This window comes from Scleropages formosus, chromosome 8 (assembly GCF_900964775.1).
Source record: "Scleropages formosus chromosome 8, fSclFor1.1, whole genome shotgun sequence".
Classification (NCBI taxonomy): Eukaryota; Metazoa; Chordata; class Actinopteri; order Osteoglossiformes; family Osteoglossidae; genus Scleropages; species Scleropages formosus.
This window is the reverse complement of record NC_041813.1, coordinates 25,833,717-25,856,850: the sequence shown is the minus strand read 5'-3', so window position 1 is coordinate 25,856,850 and position 23,134 is coordinate 25,833,717. Positions and strand designations below refer to the sequence as shown.

Sequence of the window (23,134 nt, the reverse complement as noted above, 5' to 3'; positions counted from 1 at the left end):
CTTCTCGTCGTCTCCGACCTCCGTGATGCCGTACTCTGTGTTACATGCATCTGTTTTAAACACACGAGGAACTCTAACCCTGGAGAGCCATTGAGTCTGCTGGCCTTTGTTCTGTTTCACATTTTTATTTCCTAAAGGTTAATTTCCATCACCAGCAGATAACTGACACATCATCTGGTGACAAGAGAAACGTAAAGGTGGGCTTATAAGCCTGGTATCAATAGTTGGCATGTGCTGGGCGAATAAGAGTATGGGTGTGTACTTGGAAAGCTTTAAGATTTAGTTTTTGCTAAATTATTAACGGAAAGGACAGCTGACAACTTACAAGCTCTTCAACCCTGTGGCCATCGAGGGCCAGAGTTCCCCACAGGTCTGTGTGTATGACAAACAGTAACTTGACTGTCCCACAGGAAGGTGCAAAAGCACTTCATGGGCCCACGGGATTCTGCAACCGCCTCCGCTGCACCAGAGGTGGTGTTGGCAGCTGTTGCCCCAGCATGGAAGTCTGAGACGTGGTCAGTCTCTGGCACAGAACGGCACACGGCACCTGCCACCCGACCAGCAGATAGAGCTCATTCGCCAGCTGCCCAGAAGCACAACGGCAGAGAGCAACCTGCAGCTGCGGAGGTTGGAGCAACATCAGCTGCAGCTGGAGCAAATCCAGAGGAGGCAGGAACAGGAAAAGCTAAAGTGGCAGAAGCTGGAGGCAGAGCAACGGGAGCAGGAGAGGTTGAAGCTGGAGGCAGAGCAACGGGAGCAGGAGAGGTTGAAGCGGCAGAAGCTGGAGGCAGAGAAATGGGAGCAGGAGAGGTTGAAGCTGGAGGCAAAGCAACGGGAGCAGGAGAGGTTGAAGAGGCTGAAGCTGGAGGCAGAGAAACGGGAGCAGGAGAGGTTGAAGTTGGAGGCAGAACAACGAGAGCAGGAGTGGCTGAAGAGACTGAAGCTGGAGGTAGAGCAGAAAGAGAAGGAGAGGCAGCAAGAGCAAAGACGGCTGAAGCTCGAGGAGGAGAGGCAGTGGCAGGAAAAACAGAGGCTGCTGAAAGAGCAGAGATGGGAGCTTCTGCAGCTTCAGCTTCATCACCAAGAGCACGAGCGTAGACAGAGACAGCTGTTGCTGCAATGGCAGCAGCATGAGCTGGAACACCAGCAGCAGCTTAAGGCACAGAGCTCTGCCGTTCTCTCGCCTTCCTCTGGCCTCTGTACCATCTACGAGGCCATGGAGACCAGCGAGGGAGAGGAGGAGGAAGAAAGGAAAAGAATGAGGCCCCCCTACTCAGTCCCAATCGTGACAAGTTCTCCTAAGCGTTCATTGCATATTGTGAACTCCGAGTTGCCCCCTCAGGTTCCCTCTAGCACCTTATCCTGCACCCAACTGGACCTGGACTTGAATAACAAGCTGGAAGTTGTCCAGCAACTGATCAATCAGACCCTTCTGCTGGCTGGAGACATCTACCCTCCCATGCTCCTGCTTCCTGGGGGCATCGGGGGCACCCTCAGCCCCCTGGAAACCAACCTGTGGCCTTCCATTTTGCCCCCACTCAGTCCACCTTCTGCCACAGTCACGTCTGTCAGCTGTTTCTCCCCTGATGCCCAGGGCAGGTGTCCTCAGGGAGACTGGACGGTGGTGGAGCTGGAGACGCATCACTGAAAAGGTTGAAACTGCCTGCCGGGGGTCTGCTTTTCGCCCTTTGAGACGAGCTGGTGCACCTGCTGCCGCCTCACTGGATAGGGCCCCACCTGATTCTGCATACCTTTCCTACTCTACGCTGTAGCGGTTGTTATTTTGCTGCCCGTTGTACAACCATGACCATATAATACATCATGACCCTCAGCAAGACTGTCATTTGTGCTCCTCTTAATATTCATCAGTCAAAATGTAACAGCAGAACACCTTCCGCAATGTGGCCAACTGGACATGTGGCCCATGTTGATACCAGACCCCATGTTCATAAAGAACAAACCAATCCAAGAGATGCATCAGTCATTTTACAGCCTTCGCAACGAGGTACATGAGCAAAGCAGCTCGTGTGGAACTCCTCAGTAAGGGACAGCACTTGAATATTGTTCTCAATAAAATTCTAACCTGATAGGGTAAGCCGAACGTGAATATTTCCGACATTTTGAGGCAGGTAAGTATCAATAGTTTTTACGGAAGAAGGATAATTTTTTATAATGTATTTCTTCGCAGCCAGGTCTTGTCTGGAAGGAATTCTTTATGTTCAGCAGCCTGAATCCAAACCGGTAAGGGTAATCAAGTGAACGAAGACTAAAACGCAAGAGGCGGAGCGGACGGCTCCTTCGTGTTTAGGAGGAGCCGGAAGAGCAGGACTTGGTCCGGCGAACTTCAATCCGAGGCTTTGTGAGACGGAGGACTGTCTTGATTGGGTTTCTTTCACCAAGGCCTTTTGGTTAAGATGGAGAGGGGCCGGGGAGTGGGGGGTACACTGGGGAGGGGCGCTACATTCCAGAGCAATGAGCTATTTCACGGGGCGACCGATGATGTCGCAGCGAGGGACAATAGGACCAATGTGGGTCCTGAGAAGGATGCCGTGTGGGAAGAGTTTGGCTAATTTGGTTCTGGCGGTAACATTCATGCAGGAATTTGCATGGCTGGGTGACCAACAAGTACTCTCCTTGAACCTTTCCAGCACGTGGTTAAGATTTTGTGCTAGTAGCTGCACTTGTCTTCTTTGTGTCGCCATTGCTGTCGCTCGCTAAGATGAAAACTCGATTTCCCGACTTCACATTCCAAAGTAAAATGCATGGTAATCAAGCTGCTGTCTCTCCTTTAATTACAAGCGTTCCTTGTAATTCCTTGTAATTGTTCCTAATTATCTCGTGCACTTCAACTATCCCGGAGTGTTTCGCAATATTTGGTTGCTTTTACTACTGAAATCAGCTGAGGTGCTTCTAGTAAAAATTATTTTCCTTTTTGTGTGACGAGTCTATGAAACCATCTGAAATATGCATGCATACAACACCAGGATGATTCAGCTCTGCTTTGGTTTGTATGTAAAAATGAAGCAATTTTATATAAATTGCAGAAAATATGTATCGATTTATATCATTTTGTACAATTGATGTGAGATATGCGGTATGGAACACCGTTCCAAGAGGAGCTCTGCTGTTGCACCCTTGAGCAAAGCACGCGTCTTCGATCGAAAACATCTGTATGCTAAAAATGAGTGAAAATAAAACAAATGTTAACCTGGGGAGCGTCTTGTGGACTAGAGAGTACTTTCCACCCGACTCAGGTCCTAAACTAAATCTACTAAATGGAATGGCTTCGTTCCTTATGTCATGGAGACGAGAGCTCTGGTACAGCGGCCTGAAGATGGATCTTCTCTGCTCTGAGAGGAGATCTGGTCCTAGCGTAACGTCCTGAGCCGGACGTTGATGATGCTATTGTAATTTTGCGCAATTAACATTAACGGTTTTTTAAAAAAAATGTATAACAGAGAGGGTTAGTGATTGTGCAGGGAATCCAGAAGCTTCGTCCGCAAGAAATGGCTCTTCGGCTTGAACGCTGTGTACGATTCGTGAAATTATTTTCCCCTACAGTTCATACAATTTTAATTTAAAGCTTCCGCATATTTAGGCTTGTAATTGTGATAAAGCAATGCGAATGATGTAATAATGTGTCACGTGACAGTACAGTGTGATTTTCCTCTGCCTTCTACAATTAGAATATATATGCATTCGCTTTTTTTTTTTTTTATTACACTTACTACGGAACTCATGTGTTACGGTCAGATTTATAAGAAAAGTCCCATTTGCTGGTGTATTAAAAATGTTTCATGGTCTCAGGCCCTTATGTTCTTGGGCAGCTGGTACATGAAGTATAGTTTTACACCGAGGTGTAAATGAAAAAACGCTGGGGGGTAAATGGAGCGGTCGGGTCACCTTCCAGAGCATTCCTCTTCCTGACTTGGTGATCATCGTTTGCAGCTCATTCATCTGGACCAAAATGAGGTATGAAATTCTTCAGCGAGGAATTTTGCGGGGGATCCAGCTGGGGCCGCCGCTGACGTGTGCTGCTAGGTAGTGAAATGCGATGTGTGACAGGTGGCCTTGTAGTTTACATAAAATCCGAGCATGGGCAGATTTGATCATTGTTTTTTTTTTTTTTTAATTTTTTTGGGCTATATCGCAAATGCTCGTTGCTATTTCTGTGGATTAACAGAAGCGCAGCAGCGCGAGAAGAACGAATGCACGATCTGGGGAGAAACGTGGGGCATTTTGGGAAAGGATTGCAGTTTCTCTGTCCACAATGTGGGAGATGAGAAGATGAATCGATGAATCAAATCAATCAAAGGTTTATTTATCCACTTTGTTATGAAATAAGACGAGCTGCAGCGCCCGAGCCTCGTTTCTCGACGGAAATGGTTGTCCGCACGAAGACCGCTTACAGCGAAGAGGAGGTTTTTTGCCGACACCAAGGTGATGTTGAGAATCGCGGTCTGTGTATGTAGAAGGCCAGGTCCTTTCTGGAGGACTATGATGAGAGGATGGCTAACCAGTCGGTACAAGTAAGTTTTACTCCATGTCTTTTTCAAACATGCAGACCCGTCTGGTATCTTCAAATTAGTTTATTCTGATTGCAGATTTCTTTAGCCTGAACTAAAAGGATGTCTACGCTAAGACGGCGCCCCCTCTCTGGGGGGCTTTGAAATAGAGCTCACTTACACTCTGACAAAATGTGTGTTTATTTGCGTCAGAATCGCCTTGCTGTTAATTATTATTATACTTAATGCAGAAACATTAGCATATCCCTCAACAGTGATTTTATTATTATTATTATTATTATTTTTACTATATACTATATGTAATATATAACTAAACTATAGTATATTGTATAAGTAGTATATAGCATAAGTACTATATACTGTATACTATAATAATGATAATAATAATAATGTATTTGAAGTTGTACCAGCAAATTTAAATGGTCCAAGGACAGCACCCTGTAGGGTCCCGCTTTACAACTTTGAAAATACAATCAGTGTAATAAAGAACAAGTAATGTGATGCCAGAAAACGTCAGCTTTTATGAGAACGGAAGTGTCTCCAGACATGTGAACTCACTACAGCCATCAGGTCGTGAGGTCAAGCAGTTCCACCAAATCATAGCTGGAAATTAAAGGTAATGCCGTTTTTTTTAAATGTGCTGCTGCACTTCTAAATTTTGGCCAGAAGATAGAAGAATTCTTAGATAAACCATGTTCCCACGATTCACAAACCTTCAATAAATCAGTTTATATTATACTATATATCACAAGAGTCTTATTTTCACTCACTCTCCTATTGATCTATATTGCAGATGTTTCATAAATTACTATTACTATTATTACCATTATTACCGTATTTTAGTATCTGAAATTTTCAGAGGCTCCACTGAGACGAACGAGTACGTGCGTTTCACACGTTGAACCTTCTTTAACTCGGCGGCAGGGCTTTCCGTTGCAGCAGCCTCGTTTCGAAGGTTTGCTCGGCTCAGCGCCGCTACGGAACGTGTCACGTTAGACGCGGGTTCGGGGGATTTGGAGAACTGGAGCACGGCAGGCCGGGAAGAGGTTTCGCCCCAGTGCGACCCCGCTTTGAAAAGAGGGCCCTGCTATTTATAGAGCTGGATGCTCCAGTAAAGCTTCATTAACACGATGGCCTTCATGGGCACGGTTTCCGCACAGAGTCGCAGTCAGTAGGTGAGAGAAAGGGAGTGATGGGACTCTGTGGCTTGTATGAGTCACAGGGGTGTGTGTGTGTGTGTGTGTGTGTGTGTGTGTGTGTGTGTGTGTGTGTGTGTGTGTGTGTGTGTGTGTGTGTGTTTGGCGAGCAGAGCCCTCCGCGCACCGTCGCCTCAAAGAGTGTGTGAGAAACACTGTGACCTGCACAACTACGCGGCGGTAAAACGTGTTGATGTTGCTTTAAGAGGATCTATTTGCAGTGACCAGTTCCGTATGTTGTGGCGAGCAGGAGAACTGACACTCGGAGAGACGCGTAGAGGCTCTCCCGTCACCCGAGACACGCGCTTGCAGGCGCCCTGCTTGTCGGAGCTGGAGTGCGGCCCGGCCAGAATGAATGGGGATCGTCGTCAGTGTAGGTATCCCTGCCTCCCAGGGAGAGGTGGCGTTGGGCACTGTTTGGATGGGGGGGATGGGGGGATGGTCGCCGCAGGGTCTAAGTCCTCCACCCCGTCTGGATGTCTGACGCTTTTCATTTGTGGAGGCACAGGAAGTAGTTTGATGCGAAGTTCTTTCACTTCCATCTGCGAGTGGCCAGCTTCACTCTTATCTCAGCGCGTGCGTGTGTGTGTGTGTGTGTGTGTGTTGGGTTTCTGCCCTCTTACAAGTCTGGGGCAACTTTTGTAAAGTGCGGGCAGCTATAACGTGAAATGCGGCGTCTGAACCACTACGCCCCCTGCTGGCCTCCTCCTCCTCCTCCTCATGCCACTTCCGCTGTGTGTGTCGTAACCCCGCGCTCCGCACTTCCCTCAATCACTTTTCTTCACTGCTCCTCTCGCTCCATCTCAGCTCCGTCACCGCGTGGCGGAAACGTGGCGACGCTCGGCGTCCGCAGGGCCGTGTGCGGAGAACTTGCGCTTTCGGGGCTACGGCTTCGGCGCAAGCTGCGGCGGTGCGCAAAAATCACGAGTGTGATTAGTGTGTCCAGTTTAAAGGATCCTTCCCGCTTGCCATCAGGTGTGTGTGCACATGGTCGCGTGGGCTGGTGGTGTAGTGGTTAAGCTGCTGCCTTTATACCCAAAGGTTGCAGGTCTGAGCCTCACCTCCATCTCTAGTACCCTTGAGCAATGTGCTTACCCTGAGTTACTCCAGTAAAATTACTCAGCTGTAAAAATGATTAAATAATTGTGAGGCACCTTAGACAAAGGTGTGAGCTAAGTGAGCGTGTCTTTCCGCGTTCTTACCGCTGCGACCCCCAAGCTGATGGACAGTTGGACCCTGCTGCCCGGCTGCAGTCCTGCCGGTTATGACCGCAGGCTTTCGGGACTTTGCTACGCGCTCCTTTCGGACAGCGCCGTGACCCAAGTGCCTCGCGGCGCAGACCAAGACGGCCGAGGACACAAAGAGACACTTTGCAGAGACACACACTGTAGAATGGAAATGAAAGGTGTTGCTGTGAGCTGTTCAGGAAGGGTCAGCAGCAGGAAGGAACTCCTATAGAGCCCTCAGCACGACTCAGCTCTCTCAGTGTGTGTGTGTGTGTGTGTTTGTGTGTGTGTGTGTGTGTGTGTGTGTGTGTGTGTGTGTGTGTGTGTGTGTGTCTTTTTCTTTCTCTCTCTCTGGGCTATAACAGAACAGGAAGTGGTAAGGTAGAGCTCAGTCCTTCGCTGTTTCCATTTGATTCTCGGCAGAAGAGCGGAGGGTTTTTTCCCTTTCTTTCTTTCTTTCTTTCTTTTTCTTGCCATTTTGTGGCAGCACTCAGTTTGGAGACGCGAAGTTCTGCCTGGATTAGGGGAGTAAGAAGGAGCGAGTCCGAGAAGGTTCGACGCTCGAGAGAAAGAGGGCCGGCAACGGCGTAGCCGGGTGGGGTGCCGGGGGGACATGGCCACCGTGGGAGCCGTAGCGGAGGGCCATCTTGAGCCGGCTGGAGATGGCAGTCACCCTGAAACGCACTCGGCGGTACGGCACTGCGGTCGGATCAGGGCTTGCGGCTCTGTCTGCCTTCTTCTATTTACTTCCTTAAAAAGAGCCATTTGACGTATTTCGCCGCCTTCCTGGCCCCACTCGTTCGCGACTTTCATCTGCCTGCTGTGCGTGAAGCTGTGCGTAGCGCGACGTGTGTTTTTTTTTTTTTGTGCCTTTCGCGCTTTCCCTCGCCGGGTTCGCAGTCGTGCTTCGCCGTCTTTCTCCCCTTCTCGGCGACTCTGGGTAAACCGGCCGAGGATTTCCCCGGCCGTCGCCCTGCGTTTCCCATTGTGCTCGTCGATGCGTTTTCGTTTTCTCTGCGGCATTTCCCTACAATGTACGCGCAGGCCTCTTTCGCTTCAAGTTCCGCACCTCGGACCCCTACGGCCCACACGTCATTGAGAACCCTTACATTTATCATTCAGCTGACACTTTCCTCCAAAACGATGTACAACGTTGAGGTACTTACACTTATTTATAGAGCTGCATAAATTCACTAGAGCAATCGAGGGTAAGTACCTCGTTCAGGATTCTACAGCTAGAAGTGGGAATCAAACCTGCGACCTTCCGATCCAAAGGGACGGCATTAACCACTGCACTACCAGCAGTCCCTTCTGTGCCAAACATCACTTCTCATGTCACCTGAAAGTGGTTTAAACTTTCTTTTGGTTTCGGGCGCCATGTGTCCTCCGTATCGGGTCCAGATCACACGATCAGTCACATGATAGTCACCCCCCCCCGACTTAGTAGTGCACATGTATTGCATATTAGGAATTAGTATTGAACTGTAGGTAATCTACCGATAAAACCTAAGAACTGTGTAGTATGGAGTAATGACAGTAATGGTATTGATCTCTTGGACAAACGGGCTACAGAGATTGTGCGACTGAGACGTGCAGTTTCGAGAATCGAGAGCCCGTTCAAGGAATAACTAAGTCGTGGTTATTCAATGGAAAGACTAGTTCAAACAAAATCTAGCGTATGCCGGGTGTCTCCGGAACCAGGGACCGTGTAAGAGCTACTTAGACCGGCAGGACTATTCAGCCCTGATCCCGGAGAGCTGAGCTCGGGAGGTGCTTGTCCTAGCCGGGCCAGGACTCACCTGATAGTGTTCATTCCCATCCATGACCCTTTCTGAGATCTTCCCGGTATAGGGAGTGTTGGAACACCTTCTGGACCTGGTTGTCAAAACCACAGCAAAGGCGTCTGTTTCAGGACAACACGGACGGAGGATTTTGACACGTAATATTCGCGCCGTTTTTCCGCCTCCCTTGCGCAGTAGGATCTTATTTGTCCTCGGACAACCCTGTCCATGGCGCCACCAGCGGAAGCGAGTTGTGACAAACAGTAGTTTACCGTGCTCACAGCGTACGCTGTCATTCATCTGCACAGCTTGGTGTTTTACCAGTTCGGGGTACGGTAAATTGTCTCGATGCAGGTACGCCTGTACCAAACCTGTCACGTTTTGGTTGCCGGTCCAGTCAACTGTAGAATTGTGTGTATCTGTTAAGCCGTTACTGCCTCCCTTCCTCACACGCACGCACACCCACCCCCTCTATGTTCGATGGACAGAGCGACCCTGGCGGGCTGTCAGTACTGGAGCAGCTGGGGTTGGACCAAGGCTCGGACCTGGCCGATTCCAGCGTGCAGCAGCGCCTGGACGAGCGGCGGGAGCACATTCGGCGAGAGATCCGTAAAGAGCTGAAGATTAAGGAGGGTGCGGAGAATCTGCGGCGAGCCACCACTGACCGGCGCTGCGCCCTGCAGGTGGACGGCCAGCTGCGCACCTCCACCCGTCGCCTGGACAGCCTGCATGCACAGCTGCAAGAGTTGGATGCCCATATTGTGGTGAAGGGTTCAGATGAAACACGTGGTGAGTGATAAGGAGTGTACTTTGGGCAGATTCTGCGTGAATGTGGGTCCATGTGTGCACTACATGTAAATCTCCAAGAGTGTGTGTGTGTGTGTGTGTCCGTACACATACGCGGCACATAAGCAGCTGGTGTATACATATCAGTGTTCCTCAGTGTTGCCCCCAGATGTCCACCGCTCCCCTGGAGCCGCCAGCTGTCCGGCCGCCACCCAGGATCGCATTGCGGCTCTGGAGCGGCAGCTCAACATCGAACTCAAGGTCAAACAGGGCGCTGAGAACATGATCCCCATTTATGCCAACGGTGCCACCAAGGTACTGGGAATGGCCCCCTGGCCCTTGCTTACATCTCTCAGCACTTCTTGCCCACTCCCCCGAGTCATGTCCTGTTGGCCCTGCTGCATCATAGCTGTCCCGGTGCTTCGTGCAGCAGAAACTTCTCTCTTGATGTTGTGTAATGGCTAAGGCTCAAGTTCTGGAAGTCGCCCCTAAATTCTATACTTTAATGTCTTTAATGGGAAAAATTGCAAAAGATCATGCTTCTCATCGTTTCATTCCTCTCTTCCTCTCTTCTCGCCTCCCATACCTCCAAACCGCAGGACAAGAAGCTACTGCAAGCCGCGCAGCAGATGCTGCAGGACAGCAAGACGAAGATAGACATCATCCGCATGCAGATCCGCAAGGCCGCACAGGCTGAAGATGTGCAAGGTCCACTCGTCCGTCTGTCTCACTGTCCATTCGGCCTCTCTGCCCCTCAGTCCTTCTTGTCCCAGTTGTTGAAACCTGACCTTGAAGCTTTCAAAAACGTTATCACCCTTCCACCAAGATGACATGAGCCTTGTTAGCGTTCACCCCTCACCACATTGGCAGCGCGCTGTAAACCTAGAACATCAACCAAAAGTAAAGAGGACATCGTGTTACATTCAGATTTGTGCCGATTACCTCGTAGGGGCCTTAAATAAGTCCCGAAAAAGCAGATTCTGATGATGGGGGAAGAAAGGACAGCGGATGTAAATATTTTAGTCCCCGCTGCTCTTTCCAGTTAAGTGAACCTCTTCAGTTAGCAAGATCGAGATCACGGAACATCATCTCCGCAGGCTTCCTGAAGCATGAACGAGATCTGTGTTCGTGAAGGCCCTGCGGTTTGGACCCCACATCTATACCAGCTCGAGTCCTCTCATTAGATGATCACTATAAAGACACGGGCATGTCGAACCCTCACATTGCATCGACGTCCTTCCTCCGCTCTCGAGACACTTTCAAGCTCACCTTTCAAACACCCTCTACCCCCATTTCAGAACGATACGCCTACGTCGGTGCTCGAATGTTCGGTGTTCACACTGCTGCGGTTATGTTACTTCCGCCACTTTGACTCCCTGTATGAGCAGCAGCTCCGGGAATAAAATGCCATCTCTCCCTCCTCGTGAGCCTGCTTTCCGCTCGTTGTTGGTGGGAGGGTTGGTCTTAACGGAGCACGTGTAACTCGACTCACCGTCATGCACCCAGCGCCGGTTGTGGAGCTGCCGCCCTTGGGAGGCATGTTTGCACGAAGAACCGCAGCCTGGCGCTCACCTGTAGAGCGCGAATCCACGCGGGTGTTGATCTCATCACTCTCTCTTGGTGCTGATGAGGGACACGTGAACACCTAGCATGATAGAGCTCTACTGCATGCGGGTCGCGGCACGTTGGCAGCGTATATTCACCTTCGTGATCCGTCACAAGAGTTCCAATCTAAGAGGAGACGTTAGCGTAAAAAGTGTGAAATATCCCATTTCGTACAGTTGCTTTGTTCACAGTTCAGTCAGTTGCCTTCACGTGGGGTCAGCGGCACCCTGAGACGGGTCCACGGCAAGTGTTGATGCCCCCGGCCCACCTCGCTCCACAGGCAGACCGGACCTGTGCGGAGCGGAACTGCGGGTCGAGGAGCTGTGGCACCGTTACCGGGTGGAACACGCCGTTGCCGAGGGCGCCAAGAACGCACTGCGTCTGCTGGGGGCCGCCAAGGCCCAGGACAGGAAGGCCATGTCAGAGGTGAAAGTTCACGCATGCCCTCCAATTTCCTGACTGCGTCATGCTGACGATTGCCACTCGCGATTGGACCTCTTACCTCCTCCGCTATCGTACGTGACAATTTATTCTCGCTAAACACGTTCGGTTTAAGGTAAACGGTGTTAAGGGGGTAGCCGCTACCTTCACGGTTAGTGCTGATGCCTTTGGGCCGAAAGGTCGCAGTTTAGAATCACACCTCGAGGTATAGCTCCCTTGAGGAAAGTATGTACCCAGAATTCCTCCGGTAAAATTACCCAGCTGTATTAATGGGTAAATCACTGTAAGTCACTTTGGAGAAACGCATCAGCTGAATAAATGCAAATGCAAGAAAGCTGACTTGTGACCAAAAGGCTACAGGTTCAAATCACATGAAGGATCATACTACAGTATCCTTGAACAAGGGGTACTGACCTGAACTGCTAGATGTAGCCTTTCGATGAAGGGAAGAATTGAACGTAGTTTAAATTAATGTCCTTCAGCATTAAGGTAAAGCAGCAATAATCATATGCTATAGAGACCTTCTCATGGACGGTGAAGAAGCAGGTTTGCCGACGGACGGAATCGCACCGTAAACCCGTCCCTCTCCCTCTCAGGCTCAGGCTCGGCAGAGCGAGTCGTCCCAACGGCTGGACATCCTGCGTCGCTCCCTGCAGCAGCGGATGGCTGAGCTGCCGGAGGATCACCCCAAGGCACGGCTGATCACGGAGGAGCTGGCCCTGGCTGCCTCCTCGGCCTTCAGCTCCCGCTACGGCGGCCCCAACCTGCACAACCAGCACAACCAGCACAGCACGCTCAGCAAGCCGTCACCGCTCACCGGTAATCCTCCCATTTGCATCCGGCGGCTGAGCCCAGCTCTGCCCAGCACTGGGTTCGCAAGTGTGATTTTGGACAATGGCGAAGTCTAATACAGCCAGAAGCACGTGACTAAATTCAAGAAAGATGCACTCCTTGGCTTACGGTTTATTTCTTGCACCCGTGAACCCGCGATATGCTTTCCAGTTACACCCAAAATTTTCATGGCTGCTCGGTAATTTTCGTCTCTCCCAGAATGCTTAGCTTCGGAACGTAAGCTGTGCGATAAGCGTGTTTGCCAGCGTTACATCACTGTCCGCGTTAAGGAGAGCAGAAATGTCCGCGTCCGCGCCTGTGTAAATATTAATGTAAGTGCTGTTCTGTTGTCGGTTGTCACTTTTACCGACCGCGTCGCCACCCTCGTTCAGGGTCCTTGCAGATTCGCCTCCTGGGCTGCACAGGTCTCCAGGAAGCTGTGCCGGGACGCAGCCGTGGGTCCTCAGCTCCCCTCCCGTGCTACGCGTGTCCCGCGGAGGGGCGCTCCTTCATGCGCGGCACCAAGGGACTGTACTCCCGTGGCAACAGCATGAGCAGCAAGGCCCCGGGCAAAGCCGATGAACTGTCGAGTGAGCGAAGCAGCGATTGTGTTCATGTGTGTGTGTGAGCGTATGGTGATGTGTTGTCGGAAACATTCAGTCCGGTGAAATCCTGCCTAGAAAACACACAGTTTGCGTGTGTCTATACGTGGCGTGTGCACAGCTGAGGTGAGCGCCGTGCTGAAGCTGGAGAGCGGCGTGGTGGCTCAGACGGCCTGGAAGCCCATGGGGGAGCAGGTGTGGGAGCAGACCTTCACTGTGGAGCTGGAGAGGGTAAATACCACTGTGCTCCTCTGCCTCTTTGTGTCAGGGGACATTGTGCCCTTTACTGGCGCACAGAGCGTGATGCCTGAGGTCCTCCAAAGCTGGAGCTCCAAGGGCTCCAAGGGCTCCAAGGACTAGGAGCTGAGCTAAAGAACACGACTGTTGCAGCCTTGAGTAGAGGCCAAAATCTGAACACGTTTGGTGGAAATGTTCTTATGCAAGTTGGTGGGAGCATGAAAGTCACTGGTGTTCGTGGCTTTAGATGGAGGCCTCAGGATGACCCCCAAAACATGATGGCAGGAATGAGTGTGGTGTCCATGTGTCCCTCAGTCCAGGGAGATGGAGATCGCAGTCTACTGGAGGGACTATCGGTCCCTGTGCGCCCTCAAGTACCTCAGGCTGGAGGACTTCCTGGACAACCAGAGGCATCGGGTTCGGCTGGAGCTGGAGCCGCAGGGGGAGCTTCTGGCGGAGGTGGGAACCCCGCGACGCAAACATCCAAACCCATACGGGCGAGAGCTGAGAAAGCGCGTGACCGGACCACGCCGCTGTGTTCCCACAGGTGATGTTCTTCAACCCCACCTTCCAGAGGGCTGTGCGTCTGCGGAGGCAGAAGAAGGTCTTCTCCAAGCAGCAAGGTGAGGGAGAAATGAGAGGGACCTACGTGCGCTCGCGTGGCCGAGTGTGCGTGAATGTGTTAGTAAAGAGGTCAGCTGGAAGTACACACAAACAAACTATAAGCAGGATTTGGAATCGCTCCATCAGCTTTAGCCGCAGGTGTGTGTTTGTCGTTTCTTATCGCCGCCTAGTGGTCGCTTTGTGCATCGTCACTCGCGTGAATTTGGAGGGAAAGAAAAAATGTTTTCATCAGACCCGATGAAGATTTTTCTGCTTGACATATTGTCAATGATCAGCATCACCGACGTGATGTCACAGCATTGCTGGTGAATGAAATATTTTTCTCATCTCTTTTTTTAACCTTTGGGGCAGTTACACCAGTTTGGATGTGTGTTCAGTCGTTCGCTGCCGGCGTGTTCATTTACATTAACATTTACATTCATTCATTCAGCAGACGCTTTTCTCCAAAGCGACGTACATCTCATGGAAAATGCAATGTGTTCATTACATCAGGAGGAAGAGACAAAGTTGCAGATGCGTGATTCTAAAGCGCAGTTAATTTGTTTCTTTCCACCACATGAACCAACGCTCATCACAGCTGCATAAAACGTTATCAGAATATCCACGATGCCTGATTACCTTCCTAGTCATTTTTTGTCTGAGATATGTATAAACATTTACGTTACAGTACGGGAGTAGCTGTGTAAAGGTTTATTTTAGCGTTCCACGTGTTGCGTATTGTTGTTTACCCAGGTAAGGCGTTCCTCCGGGCCCGGCAGATGAACGTGGACATCGGCACGTGGTTGCGGTTCCTGAGGAACGCCATCCCCACAGGCAACCACACCACGCTCCCCCATCAGTCTGGGTAAGATCAGTCCTTCATGTTCTACATTTTCCATAAAAGATGCTTCCCCATCACCTTCCCTTTACGAACTCGGGTCCTGGGGAAAGGTTTCCTCCAGCACACACTCATGTAGACACAGGGCAGGTAGGGTTGTACCGTGTATTTGTGCTACATTTCTTCGGTGTGTGTTCCGCGTGTTTCGCTGCAAATGTGTGCTGCTGATTGTAGGGAGATCCCTGTGGAGAAGCTGAACCTGGACGGGGATTCGTCTCCAAAGGATGGCAGCAGGAAGGGATCTGACACTCAGGCTCAGGTTAGCCAGGGATCTTGGTGGGGCGTGTGTGTGTGGGGGGGGGCGACGGATGGGGCTGCATCGAGGATCTCTGGTATCCGATACCCCCTCGTCACTCGGACCACGCAGGAGGGACAGAATTGGCAGAGAGGAGACAGGAAAGAAATGGGGCCCAACGGGGCGGTCTGGTTTGGGGTCGAGTTTGGGGGTTGGGGGGGGGGGTGTAGCTGAATAGTCCTATTAGACCATAATTTGATCGAGAAGCTTTCATTTTCACAGCACGATTGCTGTGGTCCGGCTGCACAGGTAAGACATGTAATTTGTAGAGAAAATGAGAATTTTACATGGGGAAGCAGCCAGATGGCATGATGGGAAATCCTTACCCGCTTAAAAAGGGTGGGCTCGGCAAGAGGGAGAACGGTGCTTCCTGTAATGCAACAGGGTCCTGCCTTTGTGTGCCTCGATCGCTCAGGTACGAGCGCCTGCGACCGAGTCCCCCGCTGCCAGAGACCTTGCCCTCAATCGGCCGTCCAGGACTCCATCCCACAGCTCCCAGCAGAGGTGAAGCCCCTGCCCCCCCAGCGTGTTCTACGTGTAATACCGATGACAGTGACCCTAACGTTACGGACAGGCCTTACGAAGGTGATTAAACGGCGGGACAGAAAAGCGATTTCCCTTTTAAAGAGCATCTTGTCATGTGTCTGCAGGAAGCAGAAGAAAACCTCCCTGCGTCTGCAGGACTTCCGGCTCATGGCAGTGCTGGGAAGAGGGCATTTTGGGAAGGTGAGCCGCTGCGAAGCCCCTACCTGCAACCGACACCCATTGTTGGGTGGCATTTTTGATAAGGTCGCCATACGCTCGTTTTCAGAGTGTTTTATGTCACACGTTGTCATACCCTCAACCGAGCGTTTTGCCCGTTGCATTCGAACCTTGAGCCCTTTGGTCACTGATCCAGTCCTGTAACCCCTGGGCTTCTGCTGCCCCTCACCCTACCTCTCCATGCCCCCTGTGTGTGTGTCTGTCTGTCTGCCACAGGTGCTGCTGTGCCAGTACAAGAAGACAGGCAGTCTGTACGCCATCAAAGCGCTGAAGAAGGGGGACATTCTGGCACGGGATGAGGTGGAGAGGTACGCGCCAAGGAGCCCGCCTCGCCGAGCACAGGACTCTCACTCCGCACGTCACCGCCGTTGTTCCATTCAGTCATTCATAGGGACACACGAGTGCCACCGCGGTACAGCGCCGTGTGACACGTCGAAGCCGAAACGTGAAGGAACTGGGCTCACCGCGACGTTTCGTCTGATCATCTCCTTCTCCTTGTCTCCTTCCTATTCCCGCCTCCCGGCCATACCTGCAGCCTTACGTGCGAGAAGCGCATCTTCGAGACGGTCACCAGATCCCATCATCCGTTCCTGGTCAACCTGTTTGCGTGCTTCCAGACACCGGAGCACGTGTGCTTCGTCATGGAATACACGGCCGGCGGCGACCTCATGATGCACATCCACACGAACGTCTTCGCGGAGCCCCGTGCCGTGTACGCCCCGCTCCGCCCGCTCGCGTTCGGCGTGCGTGCGTGCGTCCGCGTGTCCCTACAGTGTCCTCACTGCGCGCTTGTCTCTCCGTGCAGGTTTTACTCTGCGTGCGTGGTTCTCGGCCTGCAGTTTCTTCACGAACATAAAATTGTGTACCGGTGAGCACCGCCCCGTCCGTAGCCGTTCAGGACTCAGCAGCTGAGCTTCACCCCGGTGAAGGCAAAGTGTTGTACCCTTGACCTAAAGAATGGCTCTGAATAATAGAGGGGGAGGAGTAAAACTAAGCGATATAGATGCTTCAATTAAAAGCAATAGGGATGGCTGGTAGCGTAGCTCTTAGCGCTACTGCCTTTGGATCCAAAGGTTTGGGCCCCACTTCCAGCTGCAGGACCCTTGAGCAAGTTTTGAAGAGCCTCTGAGCAGGTCTTCAACAGCCTGGTGGTTAAAGACCAGGTCTCCCATGCTCAAGGTGCTTGGTTCAAACCATTCCTCAGAGGTGTTTCTTTTCATCTAGCTGTAAGCAACACATGTGGCTCTTGATGTTGCCCTCAGTACATTGATAAACGTATTCCTGTGGTTGCAGCTTTGAATCCATAAAAATTGCACTTATGACTAATGGATTGTCTGGCCTTCAGTGTGAGTTTGAAGTTTGAAGGGTCTTAACTCAAGTAGCACAGGGCTTATGTGTATGAGCTGCCACCTATAGTATTGCTGGTTCAAGCCCTGCCTTGTGATTATTCCCATTTAGCATCACCTGAGTTTTTTCCTGCTCCATCCAGCTGTTAAGGAATGACAGAGATGTTTGAACACTTTATTCATAGGTAGTGGGGTGGCCTAGGAGGTAAGGAGTTGGACTCTTGACAGTGAGGTTGCTAGTTCAAGCCCTCCTTAGTAGTTGTTACTCTTTAGTGTCACTTGAAATTTTCCTGCTCTATCCAGCTGTTAAGGAATGACAGAGATGTTTGAACACCTTCTTGATAGGCAGTGGGGTGGCCTAGGAGGTAAGGAGTTGGACTCCTGATGGCAAGGTTGCTGGTTCAAACCCCATAGAAGACAAGCTTGGAATACACACCTGCCTGCCACTGGTGCCAGCAGTTAAGGGTGCTGGAGTATGTGGTGTAAGAGGGTGTTTGGAGGAGGGGGATGCTTGGCACAACAACAAAAAAAACCCTCCCTGGAGAGGAGGGGGCCCTTTGGAATTTTTTTTTAAAAAGGCTGCGGTGGCAAAACCACCTGCCTACAGGCTCTACCAATAAGGGCTACATACAGAGCACACACCACCAGGGACCGCACACACCACCAGGGACCGCACACACCACCAGGGACCGCACACACCACCAGGGACCGCACACACCACCAGGGACCGCACACACCACCAGGGACCGCACACACCACCAGGGACCGCACACACCACCAGGGACCGCACACACCACCAGGGACCGCACACACCACCAGGGACCGCACACACCACCAGGTGCATTCAGCTTCCAAGGTTGGTTGGCACTGGGACTTGAACTCCATACACTTGCAATTCCAGTGCAGTGCCTTGACCACTCCACCAAAGCCCTGGTACAGCTTAGTATGTTCTTCGTTCAATACCTATTCTACTGAAGTTGCAGAATTCTCAAAAACTTTCCCCTCAAACATCACTTGTACTTTCAGAAGGCATTAATGTTAGCAGTACCTCCAGGGCAAACAGTTAACAAGGATAAAGAGAGATTTGAACACCTAACTCTGTGGACACAAAACCAACACCTTACTCACCAGGCCACATACTACTTCACAGGTATTAGGAAGACCTTAGAAGTAGACATACCAAAAAATATCAAATTATTTGCTCAGAAGAGGTTATAACCCCATATCACTCCAAACCAAGTCAATCACCCCAACCACAAGAACCCAAAGGCAAAAGAAAGGATTTGAACACTGAACTTCTTAATTACCATACAAACACACTAACCACTTGACTAAAGTGCCACTTGTAATATTGCTTGATATTCAAAGAGACCATAGCAGTGGAGATGCCAAAAAAACACTGCATAAACATAGCTTGGTTAGAGGACATTTGAACACCACTCCATTCTGACCCAAGTCAATCACCTTCCCCACAAGGACCCAAAAGCTAAGAAGGAAAGACTTGAACACTCAACTCTTCTACCAGTAGGTAAACACTCTAACCAGTTAGCTGAAGAGTTGCTTCTAGTAGCCCTTTGTATTCAAAGAGACCTTATAAATAGAGATGCCAAAAAAAAACCCCCACTATGACTCACTTAGAGCACATTTGAATACCACTCCATTCTGACCTAAGTCAGTCACTTCACCACAAGAACCCAAAAGCCAAGAAGGAAAGATGTGAACACTGAAGTCTTCTACTACTAGGCAAATGCTCTAACACACTTGACCACTCTAAGCCTAGAAGGTGCTCTGGTAAAATTACCCAGCTGTATAAATGGATGAATAATTGTAACCTCAATATTGTAAGTTGCTTTGGGGAAAAGCATGAGCTAAATGAATAAATGTGAACTGCAGTGGAAAAAAAATGTATCACTTTGAAATTATGGTTTCATTCATAGGGCAAAAATATTGTTACCTTGGATAATATTTGGTCATTGTCTTTGGTGTTCATTTTCAGGGACCTCAAACTGGATAACCTCTTACTGGACAGAGATGGTTATGTGAAGATTGCAGACTTTGGTCTTTGTAAAGAAGGTAGGGAATGACTGCAATGGAAGGACTTAAAACATCATAGGGGATGTTGGGATCATGTAAACGAAAGAGCTGGACGAAGACAGATGTCCAGTTAGGGGCCCTGCAGCTGTACTTCATGTGTAAGTCGTTTGATAGAATTTTTTCTGTAACGTTGCATATATGGGGAAAGCATTTAAATGTAAGTTGTGCTTGTAAGAGGTACTAAAGGCATCCACCAATTGTACACGAGATGCGTGCGTTACGTTGGCACCGGGAGCGCTCGGCTCTGATCTCTTCTTGGATCCTGACCCAGGGATGGGCTACGGAGACAAAACCAGCACATTCTGCGGCACGCCGGAGTTCCTGGCGCCCGAGGTGCTGACAGACACGTGCTACACCAGGGCTGTGGACTGGTGGGGACTGGGAGTACTGGTGTTTGAGATGCTGGCTGGAGAGGTGAGAGAACCACTGCCTTCACCCGCGACAGGTTATCGAAGGTCACTTTCAAAAAACCTGAATTTCACCACATTGACAACACTAAATCATGTATCGTTATGGAAGATATTGTGTGGGGATTTAAGCAGTTAACATTTATTGACGAAGAGGCTTCACGTCCCAGGATATATTTCATGTAATTTAATGAGGTTGTGTGTTTGCGCCTGGATGCGTCAGTCTCCGTTCCCCGGTGACGAGGAAGAGGAAGTGTTTGACAGCATCGTCAACGATGAAGTTCGTTACCCTCAGTTCCTCTCTGCTGAAGCGACCAGCCTCATGAAACGGGTGAGTTGCCCCGCCCCCTCGGCCAAATCCACCCGCGGAGTTTGTTTCCAGTTGCGAGCTGCCGTTATGCGGGATGCAAAACGATGGCACACGATTCAAAGATGTGGCTTGTCAAATTCAGCTGCTCAGGAGGAATCCGGAGCGCCGCCTTGGGTCGGGGGAGAAGGATGCAGAGGAAGTGAAGAAGCAGCCTTTCTTTAGGGTAAGGACGATGTGCTCGCTGATCCTGCCCTTCCCCATTCTACTCATTCCCTGTGTTACCATCATTTCCTTCATCAGACCCTTGAACTTTTTTCCACCCTGTGCCATCTGGTCTTTCTCCATGCATGCACTGCTTTTTCTTCACAATTCGAATCATCTTTTTTATTCACTCGCTATTTCACAGCTATTTAAACTGTAGAAAAATAGTAAAGCTTCAGCAGTACAGCAAATAGAAAAAGCACAAGATTAAGTCAACAAAACTGTTATAGGTGTATTTTTAGTAACCATGATTTAGCCAAAGCCTCTACCCAAGACACCTTGAAATGATACCTTTTTATACTAAGCTACTTACAATTATTTACCCATTTATAGCATAGCAGCTCAACATCACTGAGCTTCTGCCCTATGAAAGGGTAAAAATAATTGTAACTCAGCCAAATAACTGCAACTGCAACTCAACAAAAATACCTTACTCAAGGGGAATGCAGCACAAGCAAGAATTTGTCCAGGCAGGTTCTTCACCTGAAAGCAATGAGCAAACAGAAAGCAATTCTGAGATTCTTCTGTTCTGTAGCGAGATGCCTTATCCATCGTGCCACTGGTTGAAACGTACAGTGCAGGGATGCCGATCACATGTCTGCCTGCTCCTGGTCCCCCTCACCCTTTCAGGACGTGGACTGGGAAGCACTCTTCCAGAAGAAGCTGCCCCCTCCCTTTGTGCCTTCCATCAGCGGGGAGGAAGATGTCAGCAACTTTGATGAGGAGTTCACCACCGAGAGGCCCACCCTGACACCACCCAAGGAGCCCCGTCCAATCTCCCGCAAGGACCAGGAAATTTTCAGGGACTTTGATTTTGTTTCAGACCTCTGCTAGGGTCCACGAGAGTGAGGTCTGGGCAGGTATTGTCTGACTTATATAGCCGGTCTATGGATATTTTCCCTGTGCTTTAATGTGATTCAGGGGCTTTGGGTGCAAAGGATTCCTTCGCTCCGGTGTAGGTCGGCTGAAGGGCGCCCATGTGCTGCAGAAGATAAGAGCTTTACACTGTGATCTTGAAAGCTGTGCTGTCTGTCATTCCCAGATGAAGTGACGAAGAGCAGGCAATCCATGTAGACAGCTGCAAAGAGGCTGAAAGAGAGCGGAAGTTGTCTATTACTGCCGTGGTCCTTTTGTTTACAACAGTGGTTACCACTTTTTTTTTTTTTTTTAATTGCACCTGAATTCTTATATACGTTGTTCTACAGTGTTATTTGCCCTTTTTTGAAACTACATTTTTCCTTTTTACATGTGTCCTTTATGTATCGCTGTGGTGATTTCACACTGACTCTCACTTCAATATAATATGCAATTAACATTTCCTAAACCCGAAACAAAAACACAAGAAAGTCAAAAACAAACAAATTTTTTGCACTTTTCATTTTTTTAAGAAAGCAGTTTATTTTGTGACAACATCCTCACAAGGTCTTCTTTGGCATTAATATCTTTGTCAAGATATTTCCTTTGAAAATGACCCTTAAACATTTCCCAGAGACAGACAGACAGACAGACAGAGCAAGACAACAATTGTATCAATGGACAAGGCAGGTAGAGGTCTGCAGACACACTAGTGATGACAGTGGTTTGACATTTATTGACATTTTTCATTGTATGCTGCTTTATATTGATTACAAATCATGATGAGACCATTTTTGCACCTCCTGTAAGAATTACAGCTCACTGTGATCCATTGCCATGGTAAATATTCCTTTGTCTCATTGGAGTGAGTAATTTTTTTTTTAATTATTATTTTGTATTTCCTTTTGGTTTGTGAAGGGCTGCAAACCCAGTGGTGTATTCACTTTTTACACAGAATAAACTGCTACAAGAAGTACCTCTCTATTACAACCATTTTTCGATACAATAGTGTTGTACTGACCATGGATCATACAGAGTTTCAGCACATTTTCCACCAAGATATGAACTAACAATGAGTTTGTTTCTGCACTACACATAAAAAGCTTCCTGTGCTGAAGGAATTTGACCTAAAGAAGGTACACATTTGTAATTGCAGCTTACTTCCCACCACACGTCAATGGAGTCAAAGATGTAATCTATTCACTTACCTGGTAAAGAAGAATTTTTATAGAATCTATGAAAAAATACTGTTTCAAAGAAATTATCAGTCAACCTAAGACTTGTTCCTCCCCCTCCACAAACAAGTCCTCATTCATTAATAATAACACCCAGTGTACCTTAGAAAAAACCAAAACAGCTGTTCTCATTGATAGGACCTATAAGTTCCAACCATGGTGACTGTTAGTAGGCAGGATGTCTGATTATACCCAAAATGCAGTTCAATATGCAAATATCACTTGACAGCACACACTAACAGCCAGTTATCAGTGAAAGGCTCACACCAAAACATCATGAGATTCTACTGCGGGCTGACTCTGAAGTCATTAAGACACATCTCTGTTTGCCATTCCAGTGTAAGTACCAGCTTCACCTGGGTAGCAGGTGGATGTTGTGTAATAATTTCCTCTTGCAAGACAAAAGATGGACAATATAAGACCAGAATAAGTGTGTTTTATAACATCTACCTGGGGTATGGCCATAGGTTTCCATCTTTTTATCTATGTTTACTATTTTCTCACTCACACACTTCCAGAACCACTTGTCCCATATGGGGTCACAGAGCCTACCCAGCAACACAGGGCATAAGGCCAGAGGGGGAGGGGACACACCCAGGACAGGATGCCAGTCCGCCACAAGGCACCCCAAGCAGGACTCGAACCCCAGACCTATTGAAGAGCAGGACCCGGTCCAACCCACTGTGCCACCACGCACCCCTCTACTATTTTCTCATTGGGGTTCTAACTTAAGCCTTGTATCTCAAAGGGTTGTTGACAGTAATTTAATTATCACTAGCATGTTTTTAAAGTAACACATGCGTAGAAAGCCATGTCCATAAAGAGTCTTGTAGTCCA

The 23,134-nt window shown here is 49.3% G+C and overlaps 2 protein-coding genes across 4 annotated transcripts; both read left to right on the top strand.

Moving 5' to 3' along the window:
* The first annotated feature begins 250 nt into the window (after window positions 1-250).
* On the top strand, window positions 251-3,208 carry LOC108937198 (trichohyalin-like). The gene is made up of 2 exons (XM_018756994.2): window positions 251-254; window positions 411-3,208. The coding sequence occupies exons 1-2, from the start codon at window positions 251-253 to the stop codon at window positions 1,646-1,648; spliced, it is 1,242 nt and encodes a 413-aa protein (XP_018612510.2). The 3' UTR covers window positions 1,649-3,208.
* A 2,775-nt stretch (window positions 3,209-5,983) lies between these two features.
* LOC108937133 (serine/threonine-protein kinase N1-like) lies at window positions 5,984-22,005 on the top strand. Of its 3 annotated transcripts, none has more exons than XM_029254421.1 (22): window positions 5,984-6,095; window positions 9,218-9,518; window positions 9,673-9,830; window positions 10,115-10,223; window positions 11,401-11,546; window positions 12,158-12,380; window positions 12,785-12,982; window positions 13,116-13,225; window positions 13,547-13,690; window positions 13,779-13,854; window positions 14,588-14,699; window positions 14,907-14,991; window positions 15,443-15,531; window positions 15,678-15,753; window positions 16,006-16,097; window positions 16,325-16,501; window positions 16,595-16,657; window positions 19,132-19,208; window positions 19,501-19,643; window positions 19,860-19,967; window positions 20,089-20,169; window positions 20,838-22,005. In XM_029254421.1, exons 1-22 carry the CDS (start codon window positions 6,078-6,080, stop codon window positions 21,039-21,041), a joined length of 2,790 nt encoding a protein of 929 aa, XP_029110254.1. In that variant the 5' UTR covers window positions 5,984-6,077; the 3' UTR covers window positions 21,042-22,005. The 3 variants fall into 3 exon arrangements, with proteins under 3 accessions (XP_029110254.1, XP_029110253.1, XP_029110252.1); XM_029254420.1 differs by lacking the exon at window positions 5,984-6,095 and adding an exon at window positions 7,338-7,639 and having other exon boundaries at window positions 9,685-9,830; XM_029254419.1 differs by lacking the exon at window positions 5,984-6,095 and adding an exon at window positions 7,338-7,639.
* Window positions 22,006-23,134: the final 1,129 nt, after the last annotated feature.

Bases quoted from the DNA above. Each gene is read 5' to 3' on its own strand.
- LOC108937133 (XM_029254419.1), top strand. From the start codon at position 7,562: ATGGCCACCGTGGGAGCCGTAGCGGAGGGCCATCTTGAGCCGGCTGGA. The intron at 16,098-16,324 runs GTACGCGCCAAG...CCATACCTGCAG, and splicing joins GCACGGGATGAGGTGGAGAG to CCTTACGTGCGAGAAGCGCA. The intron at 16,658-19,131 runs GTGAGCACCGCC...GTTCATTTTCAG, and splicing joins GAACATAAAATTGTGTACCG to GGACCTCAAACTGGATAACC.